Source organism: Esox lucius, chromosome 17, assembly GCF_011004845.1.
Source record: "Esox lucius isolate fEsoLuc1 chromosome 17, fEsoLuc1.pri, whole genome shotgun sequence".
Classification (NCBI taxonomy): Eukaryota; Metazoa; Chordata; class Actinopteri; order Esociformes; family Esocidae; genus Esox; species Esox lucius.
Window position 1 is genome coordinate 37,804,845 of NC_047585.1, and position 12,505 is coordinate 37,817,349.

General features: G+C 45.0%; 1 protein-coding gene across 1 annotated transcript in view; it reads right to left on the reverse strand.

Annotated features, from left to right (window-relative positions):
* The window catches only part of bsnb (bassoon (presynaptic cytomatrix protein) b), a 102,861-nt gene extending 90,635 nt beyond the window's left edge, over nt 1–12,226 (reverse strand). The window contains exons 1-2 of the mRNA XM_034287431.1: nt 11,947–12,226; nt 1,780–2,170 (exon numbers count right to left, since the gene is read on the reverse strand). Coding sequence (XP_034143322.1) covers nt 1,780–2,170; nt 11,947–12,125 — 570 coding nt within the window. The 5' untranslated portion in view covers nt 12,126–12,226. The remainder of the gene's footprint in view (nt 1–1,779; nt 2,171–11,946) is intronic.
* Nucleotides 12,227–12,505: the final 279 nt, after the last annotated feature.

Genomic DNA, 12,505 nt, shown 5'->3' on the forward strand with positions numbered 1-12,505 from the left:
AAGGTCAATGCTGTCACAGTGCCTGACTCGTACCCGTTGCCCAGACTGGACGAATGTATTGACACTGTTGGTGATGCTACTCATGTAACCACGCTAGATCTTCTAAAAGGTTACTGGCAGGTGCCATTAAACCCACGTGCCTCTGACATCTCAGCCTTTGTGACCCAAGGCAACTTCCTGCAATACCCTGTCATGGCTTTTGGGATGTGAAACGCACCAGCCATCTTCCAAAGGCTGGTTAACATGGTGTTAGATGGAGTCCCTAACTGTAGTGCCTACATTGATGACCTGGTGGCCTACTTGATGCCAAGGTCTCAGCTATTACTAACTTCCCTGCACCTACTACCAGACGAGAGCTACGCCGTTTCTTAGGAATGGTTGGCTACTAACGTAGTTTCCGTAAGAACCTCTCTGCGATAGTCGCTCCACCAGTACCCTCACACACCAACCCAGTACCCCCACACACCAACCTAGTACCCCCACACACCAATCCAGTGCCCCCACACACAAACCCAGTGCCCCCACACATTTTACTCTTTTACAGCTACCAACCATTTTGTCATGAAATTTAACCCAGTATTGCAATCCCAACCCTCTCCTAACGAAGCAACTGGAGTGCATTGTAATTCAAATCAGTAAGCCTTTTCTGCTTGTTACTGTTATTCACATCACTGTATATATTTTACTTGTGTTACTATTTTCTATCTTGAATTTCTTATTTAGTTCAGTCTGTGTTTTTGGACAAGCCTGTAAGTAGTAATTTCACTCTCAGTCTATACCTGTTGTTAACCAAGCATATGACAAATAACATTTTATTATTACCCTCACTATTCTATTTCTCTCATTACTATTCTTTCCTCCCGATCCATTTGATCCTCCCGTGCGTGCACTCCTTCCATTCTCTCTATCCCTGTCTTTATTAAGCTCTCTCCATCCCTTTCTTTATCCAGCCCTCTCTCTATCCCTCTTTCTCTATCCCTCTATCCCACTCTCTCTCTCTAGCCTCTCTCTCTTTTTCACTGTCTTATTTCAAGCCTCAGGCATCTCATCTCTCTTATACACACATATCTGCACACACCCACTCTCACTTAATATATTTTCAAGTACTCTCCAACAGTCTCAGAACAAGTCTCATCTCATACTGTATACAATACACTCTTACTCACTTCAATCACACACACTCGCACGGACACGTATACAACCACACACAAACACCATGTTTTTATAACTATTTACCCACACCTCAAATCCTTACCTTACCCTAACCTGACCTGAACCTCCTTCCAACCATCTCCTCTCCCTCTCCCTCCAGTCAAAGTGTGGTTGAAAGTCTGAGCATTCCCAGGTAGGAGGCCAGTAACAGAATGGATTAATTATCCTGCTTTGGGTAATTTACCCTTGTCCTCCTCTGATCCTCCCCTTGTCCTCCCCTTGTCCTCCCCTGGTCCTCCCAACATGCCCTGGTCCTCCCAACATTCCCTGGTCCTCCCCCAGTCCTCCCAACATGCCCTAGTCCTCCCCCCGGTCCTCCCAACATGCCCTGGTCCTCCCAAAATGCCCTGGTCCTCCCCTGGTCCTCCCAACATGCCCTGGTCCATTTCTTGAGGTCCTAACAAGTTCAAGCTATTCATACATTCTAATAAATAAAATCCATGAAAATAATATAGCCATAATTAAAATATACAAACGTAGTTTTCCTTGAGTCTGTTTTGTAGCCTATGTTGTCTAGCAGCGTACGATGGTGTTTTATATACCTGTCCCACATAGTGAGAAGCCTACCTCAGTGAGATGTGGGTTGGGGTTAAAGCCACACTGGTTGCACACCGTGGAACGGCACTGGGTGCAGGTGTTTGCGTTGGGTTGGTTGTCATCCGTGGTGCCTGTCAGGTCGGCCGTCTTACACACGGGGCACAGCTTGCTGCTGGGCATGGGGGCGATCTGGGGCACAGAGTAGGGCGAAGTGGGGGTGACGCCTCCCCGGTCGGGAGAAGCTGAGGGGGACCGCCCCGCCCTGCTGCTGCCCACGTCCACCTGGAGGTTCTTCCGGGCCATGTGGCCCTGGCCCTGCTGCTCTCCCTGGGAGGCCAGACGGTCCCCTGTCCCCGGTCCAGTCTGGACCCCCGCCTTGGGGCCCGAACCAGGGTCTGTCTGGGGGGGTCTTCCAGAGACGCTGTGGAGGACAGACACATTAGACTCTGGTGAGAGGCTGGAGCTTTACTGACACCTTTCAAATGACATTGCACTTTCAAATAAAAGCTGTCCAAGTAGTCTAATGTCCAGCTGAAACCTGGCCACACAACACCAGCCTTGCAGATCATTGTACCAGTCTAATGCACAAATACATGAGCATATATGGCCAACGATCTTGAATGACAGGCTTCACAAAGCACAACATTTGCCTTGCTGTACCCAATTTCATATGGTCACCTGAAAACAGAAACACTGGATGAGTGTTTAAAATTGTTCATGTTGGTAGATAAGAACAGAACAGTTTCACTCTTTCATGCTGGTGATATCAGAACAGAACAGTGTTTCACTCTTCAAAAACAAAGAGGCGTGACTTTTTCTTCCTTTCTGCCTCACTTCTTCCTCTGCCTCCTCCACAATTTCAGCCTACTGACCCAATGGCTGTGTAAAAGAAAAGCTGCTGTGTCAGAAATGTCAGCCTATTCCCTATTTATTGCACTACTTGAATATGGCCAGTAGTGTACTCTATAGGGAATAGAGTGACATTTGAGCCACAACAGTCACAGTCTCCCAAGAGTTCTGGAGATGGAAGGAAGCAGAAGACAACTGAAAAAATACATCACACACCCTCTACACCCCACACAACCTACATGAAACACCCTCTACATCCCACACAACATATGTGACACACCCTCTAAATCCCACACAACCTACGTGACACACCTTCTACATCACACACAACCTACATCACACAGCCTCTTCATCCCACACAACCTACGTGACACACCCTCTACATCCCACACAACCTACATGACACACCCTCTACATCACACACAGCCTACATCACACACAACATACGTGACACACCCTCTACATCCCACACAACCTAAGTGACACACCCTCTACATCACACACAACCTACATCACACACCCTCTACATCCCACACAACCTACATGACACACCCTCTACATCACACACAACCTACGTGACACACCCTCTACATCACACACAACCTATGTGACACACCCTCTACATCACACACAACCTACATCACACACCCTCTACATCCCACACAACCTACATGACACACCCTCTACATCACACACAGCCTACATCACACACAACCTACATGACACACCCTCTACATCACACACAACCTACATCACATACCCCCTTTCCTCCACACATGTACACATAAACACCCACCTACATCACCCTCCACCTACATCACACACCATTTCCATCACACAGCCTGTCTATCACACAAGTATGCACAAACACCCACCTACATCACCCACCACTTACATCAAACACCATTTCCATCACACATCCTGTCCATCACACACCAACTACATCACCCACCCCATACATTACATACCCTCTCCATCACACACAACCTACATCAAATACAACCTACATCACACATGTACACATAAACACCCACCCAGATCACAAACACTCTCCATCACACAAGTACACCAACTATATCACAAACCCCATACATCACACACCCTCTCCATCACACACCACATACCTCACACACCCTTTGCATCACACAAGTACACACAAACACCCACCTATATCATACACAACTTACATTATACAACATCTCACACAAACACAAACACCCACCTCGTCAAACTCGCAGTTCACTGCAGTTCATGTTTTGGTTTGATTTTAGTTCAAATATACATGTACACATTACTGCATGTCATCAGGGTAGTAAACTCCATTAAGTCTGCTACGCTCCTATAATTCCTTTCTGGTTAATTGTCTCAGTGGACTAATAATGTTGATGGGGAAAGGAGAAGAGAGAGAGAAAATAACAGAGAAAGAAATGGAATGAAAAGATGAGAAGTTTTATTTATCAGACGTCAGCAGCACTAATAAACTAATTTCTCCTTCAAAATTCTGTCCATTCTGCCCTGCAGATGTCGGCTCATGGATTAGCCACAGCAATTATAGATCCTGGCTTTGTGCTTTCTGCCACAACAACAATGCTGCGCGGGCCTTGTTTTGGTGCTCCAGTCTTCTTTCAAAGGATCCGGAGACCCAGTCAGTAGTCAGCCCACTGTCAGCCGACCCATTACTTCCAGGGAAGGAAAGAGAGATGGAAATGAGGGAACACAGAATTAAAATAGAACTGTTTGTGACAGTGAGTCACAGAAGACAGAGGAAAAGCTAAGCAGAGCAGCTGGTTGTAAAGCAGCTCAAATCACCCAGTTTCTCTCTTTCTCTGTCTCTCTCACTCTCTGTATGGTTTGCTCGCTCTCTCTCTCTTGCTCTCTCTCTCCCTTTTCTCCACAATGTATTCTGTTCACCTAAGACCTGTTCACTACAAAGGCTTGACAAAAACTCGCTTTGACAAAGTCTTCCTGGCGCTGTGCCGTTTCCGCAATAGAATCTGTAATAATGAGCCAAATGAATTAAGCTGAGCTAGGCTTCTGGACCCATCAAATACATATCTATGAAATCCAAACTAACAGCAGCTATTTTGGAAAAGGGTATAATATCATAGACGACTGGGGTGGAAATGGGATACGATGGCAATGAATAACAATTTCACAGTAAAAAGAATGTTATGCTTCTCACAACTGTTTGTTTTAGAGAGGAAACCCCTTTGGTCCTTACTAACCCCAAATGTCAGGCATTAAATAAAACAACACACACTCCGACACAGCTTTCAAGGCAACGGCTTTTATGTCTAGGACCCCGAAGTATGATGTCCGAAGAAGGACCCACAGTCATTATGTGACAGGCACATGTTGATGGAAAATATGGTTGTCAGGTGAGATGGATAGACAGGAAGACTGATTAAGAGCTGACCAGACTTTATGTATAGATAAAACTAATACTGAATTTAGTAAAAATATAAAAATAAAGATATTAAAAACATATTAGACCACCTGGACAACCCCTGCCAAAGATATTCAACCAAACAACCAGAAGATACAAGTAGGGTAGCAAAGGTCAAAGTAAGATCTCAGCAACACTTTAGTGTTTATAAATAAATAAAAATAAACTTTTCAGATGCTTTCATCTGCCAGTCTGTTAAAAGCTGCAAGCAGTTAAATGGAACTGAATTCCCTTCTGCTGAAACGTCAGAGTGGTGAGAGGCCAGCGACAGACTGGTTCCCTTTGTGGAGATCGAAGAAATAAAGATGTGGTAGGGGTGTGTCCACAAACTTCTAGGCAACAAAGCACTTTGTGCAATAATTGTCGCCAATGTGAATCATTAGAGAACGCTGACCACACATAGCGGTTAAAAGTGGAGTCTGGTGCACAGTTCACAGTTACATGATACGTGAAGATGGGCGGATCATAGGAAACCCTGTTGCACCTTCTATCCACTTCCATCGATTGATGGCACAGTTGAATATGGCAACTGGATTAATCAACATGTAATTTCAGCTCGCCAATGTGTTTTGTGTGTTAGGCTCTCCAAAACTATTGTTCTGGTTATTTCTATGTGCTTTTCCAGCCCTCAAGAGTATACAACATGTTTTTAAGTCAATCAACGGCTGCTGAAAAGGAGACAAATGCGTATATTTAGATGGCCTTTTGTTAATTCACCCCCAACAATCTGAGCCTTTTTTAACCATATGTTCTGTGGGAGTCTGTCATGCTAATTTAAATGAAAGGTATACCAAATGTAAAGAGTTGGCTTTAGATGAATGCACTGGAAACCTTGTTGAATAAAACACCACTAGAATATCAGCTGTTGGGCACCAATTAGGAGGGTTATCAGATACGTTATGTGTGCAAAATAATTACCAGAGGTGTACTAAAAATACAAAATAAAGAGTAAAAGTCCACCAGTACTTGGCTGTGTTCACCAGGTGAGGGACGTTCCTAATTAAAACGTAAATTAAGTCCCTTTACCTGGTTATTGAGGTCTTAATTAAGAACTTCACTCATCTGGTGAGCACAGCCAAGTACCACCACAGCTCTGGGAACTGCAGTATGTACCCATCTGTATATAGCCTGGTCCATCTGTATATTGCCTGGTCCATCTGAATATAGCCTGGGCCGTCTGAATATAGCCAGGTCCATCTGAATATAGCCTGGTCCGTCTGAATAACAACTCCTGATTGGTGCACATGGAGAACTGTGCGTAGGAAATGTTGTGGAAAGGTTGTGCGTAGGTTGTAGGTAGGAAAGGCAAACATTTCCCAAGGGAGGTTAAGGGAGGCGGAGGGAGGGAGCCATTCGCTGTACTCTCCTCTCCAGTGAGTGTTGCCCTGAGTCTAATGCTAGTGGAGTGAGTAGCAAGCAAACTCTTTCTGTGTGTGTGTGTGTGTGCGCTCACATGCACGTGTATGTGTGTTTGTTTGAAAGCAGGCAGAAAGAGAGACAGGGAGCTAGAGTGAGACAGGGAGCTAGGCTCTGAATCACTACACTTACATATACCAAATGTCAGTGAGGATCAAGAGAACAGCGCTGGCTCACCTACACAGGTCAACGGGGCTTGTGCAGCAGGTACACTGTGTATAGTAGGCCCATGTACAGCCATTAACAGTCTACTGTCCATAACCGAAACGCACAAGCCTATCTAGCTCATCAGTCACTAGAAATCATTGTATGTCCAATCAGCAATGCGTTACCATCCCATGAGCTGTATTGGTACTATGTTGTTTGTATGTGCATAGTCTACAAGCAGAATCACCTTCATAATCGTGTTGGCAATTTAAGGTCAAGTTTGAAAGCGAGTGGTTTAGATGAGATCGGGCACATGCAGGACAAAGGACACAATCAAGATGAGATCGGACACATGCAGGACAAAGTACACAACTTAGATGAGATCATACACATGCAGGACAAACAACACAACTTATATGAGACTGGACATATGCAGGACAAACTACACAACTTAGATGAGATCATACATATGCAGGAAAAACTATACAACTTAGATGAGACTGGACATATGCAGGACAAACTATACAACTAAGATGAGACTGGACATGTGCAGGACAAACTATACAACTTAGATGAGATCGGACACATGCAGGACAAACAACACAATTACTTTTACAAACAGTGGCCATAAATCCTGGAACGCGTCTTTGATTTGCTCCAGATAAGAGCTTCTGCTTAGATTGGCTGAATGTAAATGTGCACAACAAACACTGAGCCAAACGCAAGGCCTCTAAACTCACAGACAGAGAGAGTTTCTATGCAGATAAAGGCTTGTAACTATTCCACAGGGGAAACTGGACCATAGACACGCGGGCCCTTCTCAAAAGTACTGCACTAAACAGGGAATGGTGTGCAGCACAGAGACCTCCAGAGATGGACTAACCCAAGGACAGGGGCAGTTCATGATCGCTAACGATGCTTCATGTGGGGCCTTTTAACTGCGAATTATTCTAATCTATTCTAGATATATAGTTAAATAACTGGACAGGCAATTACCGTTTCCCTTTTAAACATGATCAGCGGCGGTTGAATTCGATATTTCAGCAGCAGCAGATAGATAATACTGGGACTGAGTCCCAAACGGCATCCGATTTATTTCATAGGGGCCCTACTTTTGACCGGGTCCCCTTAGGGAAGGCCACAGGAAGACCATGAGGAAGGCCATTTGGGACACAGTTGGATTTCTCTGACTGTCCTGCCCTCATAGAGGTAATAGTCTGGAGGAAATCTCCCACCCCAGAGATTAGTTCTCTCATAGATTTACACCAATCCCCCTATCTTCCACTGTAGGGGAAATTGGTGGCAGGCGGAAAGAGTGGGAAGTGTGTGTGTTTGGATGTGTTTGTGTGTGTGTGTGTGTGTGTGTGTGTGTGTTGGTATGTGAGATTACATAAAGGCAAGTCAACGCATCATCTCTCTTTTTGTTATAGCTGAGGTCAGAATGGTTGGACCTCACATGGGGTAGTGTTGCGTACCTCTCAGAAGGCGTCAAAAGTCACTTTGAATGTAACGCCTTTCTCATATACACACACACACACACACACACACACAAGCACCTTTTGCGCAACCACTGCTTACACACACAAGTACCCCCCGGAGCCTCCGTTAGAGTTCTTTAGGCCCAAGCAGTCTGATGAGGGAGGCCTGAGTCATTTCTGACCTCACTGGTTGTTTGTGGTACCACACATCGTCCCGTAACAGTACATTCCAAAATGCTGGCCCAGGGGACTCGTAGCATACGTACGTATAATCCTTTTGTGAAAGCCAAAACGCCGTAAAACCAATCATGAGGTAATTTCGGGGTATAAAACAATATGTTCTTTGGCATGCGCCGGTGATTGCCGCAAAATGCTTTCCACCTGTTACCCATCTTCGTCAATAAACAATCTTACACACCGGAAAATCCAATGTCCACGACGCTTCCTGCATCCACTGCCTTACACAGCCTCCCTATCCAATCACTCTGGTCAACAATACTACACCACACAGGGAAAGGGGGACCACTGAGTACCAGGTTAGTAGAGGGGAACACTAAGCGACCCCGGAGGAGTCCCATTAGACGAGTTGTGAAGCCCGGGTGACACCATGTTACTAGCGGGTTCCAGTCAGGAGTCCCACTACATAGGAAATAGGGGGCCTTTTGGGACCTAGCGCTGATAAGCAACCGAGGCTCCCCATCCTTGAGTCTAATGGGGGGTTATTTGAGTGGGCCTTGAGACACTTGATTGTGTGGTAACACTTGGAGCACTTGTGTTTGTCATCCCAAGGACTGTGTGGATCCCGTGGACATCTGTGGACCCGGGAAGAAGCTTGGATACTTAAGATCAGAGCTCGGGGCTCTGCGCCTCGCAGCGCAGCATGGATTGGCATGACAGCTGTTCTGAATTTGAGCCGGGCGCAACAAGGTGTCCCAGTCATTCTCACTAATCGGGTAACTTTTGCAAATGTTTTGTTGTCCGCGCCAGGATAATGCGCTAAGTTAGGAGGACTCAGTATGTTTTTAAGGAGGAGACATTGAGGATTATGACTAAAAACTGCATTGATGTCATACAAGAAAAACAAACACCTGTGAGTCTAGGATCACAGTGTTCCTGAATAAAATGCTGGTATCATACCCTGTTGTTCTGAACAGATTTATGTATATTGTATATTGTGAAAACCAGTCTACCACAAATCCCACACCACAATGCATACCTTCCTATGAGCACTGGATTAAGAATATTTTTTTCTGAATTGCCTTGCGAATGCACGACAATACTGAATGACTGGATTTTAATAGAACAAGCTTTAAAAACATAAACACATAATTGCAACCCAGTCTGCCATTGATAATGGGCTTTTTTGATTGCTTGAACCATAACAGTAATGGTGTGATATATGTACACAGAATTGCGTTCAAAACCCAGAAACTCTGTGTGCTTGCTCGATCAGCTCGACAGCACGGCTCCAGCAACCACAGAAAATAGTTGAAGGCTCTTCTTCAAGTGATGAAAAATGCATATGAAATATTATGTCCTTGTGGCCTGGGGTAATTAGGCAGCCTTGGCTGTTGCCTTCAGTACATATGTACTGCTTTCAGCCCCCCTAAAAAAAGATCTTTCCACAATTAGCAGTAAAATAAAGCATAAACAATGTCTGAAAAAAATTTGTTATTTTTTTCCCCTTTTCCGCTAATATCCTTATGGTGTTACTGAATGTATTCAGGGAAATGACTGATTCATCTTCAGCAAAGGTTTAAAAAGTACAGTACATTTAAGACGCATATCATTAGTGTCTATGCAGTCTTAAGTGCCGGGAATGGGTGTGTCCACCCCTTCAGCACCGGGGCGTCATCGCCAAACTGTTTCCTTTCAACTGCTGCCATTGTAAAGCTCTATCAATTAGGCCACCTCCCATGAGGCTAGGAAGGTGACGCTATTTGATGTAGAGGTAAACGACACGTCATGTTTGACTAAAACCTAGCGGGTGAAAACCTCAATAAAGTTTGGAACCAAAGATACCGTAGTGAGTCAACGGCATGAGCAGTGTCCAAAATGGCAGCGTCTTTCCTCTATTACCTGGCCAAATAGCGTACTAGATAGGGAATGAAGGGTGCCATTGGGAACACGATGCATCATCTATTTATCCCGTCTGGATTCGTCCCCCTCTTTAAGTTTGTCAGGGATGTGAGACTAAGGTAGCAGCAGTGAGCCTTTAAACCACCTACTGGGTTTTTAAATGAGACATTGCAATAGGTTTTTCTCTCTCTCCCACTCTCTCCCGCTCTCACCAGAGAGATGGCGACACACATCTATGTTGCGGTCTCGCCCCGATTGGTTTGCATGGGCTATTGGCCAAGATATCATAAACATAGCCACCGAAATTGCAGAGTGAACTGCATCAACCACCAACCCCTTATGTGCATGCCACGGGTGCTTTGTGAGGTAATGCCACCATCCCAATCCAACAAGACGGGAATGAAACTGACATGCAAGGAAACCACATTTCCTGATTAATCCACATGCTAAAATCACATGCAGAACTATATTCCTTCATGGCAATACCCAATAGACAAAAACTGGTATACATGGACTGGGTAATACACAACATAGACATACATTCACAATAGACAAGAAATAACATTATTCAGCACTAAAATATAAGGTTTATTGGATGGATAGCACATGACAAAAAGGCTACACTGTATAATTTACTAAACACCATATGGGGAGGGAGAGGAACGATCTTCATCACGTGACGAACATAATTCACGTCTGCTGTTGTAACAATAATCAAGTACCACGTCGACTCAAGCGTAGACGATTCATTCTATTGTCTCCTATGAGGAAACATTTTAGTATTTTACTCTGGATAGTATATCGCGCTTCAAAAAACGGTCAAAAGGCGTGGCGATACAAACGATTCAGAGGCTACAATGGGAACACACACCGGCTCACTACGCTTTCATCCCATCACCCCGCCTCTGTGGAATATTAAATAGATCCTATTTTATTTTACTATCGCAATATTTTCTATGGAATTGGCTATAGGATGGTTGGTCGGTTGTTTTCAACTCGAGACACTAACGAACGCCTATTAGGCCGCTATTTAGCAGGTGTTCTGGTCATTGTCGGGAACGTACGATTATCGATATGATATTTCTATGATTTGGTCTACGTCACGTGAATAGATCACTACATTCAATGCAGCCGCTTATCCTCACACGAATCGCCCGTCGTGGTAGTCGGCTGAACACAACACAAGGAAAGGAGCTGTTATAGGTACTACTACATGCAGCGATAACGTAAATTGTATGAACGGGCTGTTTCGCTCTATAGTAAAAGCGATGTCCCCTCTAGTCTAGCTACAATCTAATGCCCCACTCTAACACGCACAATGCCAGGGCAGGCGTGGAATCTTCAATGAAAATGTTCAGTTTGGTGACTACAATATTCTTACGCACGCTGCAAATTACACACTTTGGAGCTGTGACCATTCACGATTTAAAATGTCTACCATTCCTTTAAAGCTTAGTAGCCTACTGCCTTCATTTAGCTTACCCGCCTGTTAACGTGAGGTTTTAGCCATTTATGCATGCGTTACATTTGTAGATGTAGCATATTCACCATATGGCAATGAATCATCTATATGGACAAAAAGTGTTGACAACGATATTGTAAATGAATAATTGAAAACCCAGCTGTATTTTCTCCACACTGAAAAACGGCCACTACTGCTGATCCTCCCGCTAAACGCTAGTCTACATGACATCCGTCTTGATAAATAAATACCCTGGAAACTAAAACAGTTGTGTTTTATCGCAATAGTTCTGCAGGGAACTGTCCTGGATAGTAGCCTACCTGTTAATCCCCGGGCCGGGTCCGGCCCCAGTTCCTCCGGTTGGCGCACCATTGCTGGGCTTGATGAGCTGTCCAGAGCCCGTTGGTGCTGAAATGGAAGTCGGAGCCCCGGCACAAGGAACAGCGGAGCCGGCCTGCCCCGGCTGGCCCTCTCCTTCGATGCTGCCTTCGTTCCCCATAGTCGCGGGAGTTGATTCGGAAGAGGGAAACGATGTTGTAGAGGGTTCTACAGTTGGAATAAAAACTCAGAGAAAACTCAACTCTGCTCCCCTTCCGCCATCATCACCTACAATTCAGTTTCCTGAACAGAGCACGCGCACTGGCTGAAAGGGTGACAGATCGCGCGCTGACGCAAAAGGGAGGGGGCGCGTACGGGCGCGTGCCCTAAATCCTTATTCGCGTCGCCTTGCAGGTCCTACTATAGGCCTAGATGGGGATTTCAGAGAACTTGAAACGACATAATCACTATGGAAAAGAGAGGTTTCAGTAGAGACAGTTTGATCCATGTACAAAATCATGCATCTCCGATTTCTAATGTACTTTTAAGTAGGGGTTTAGT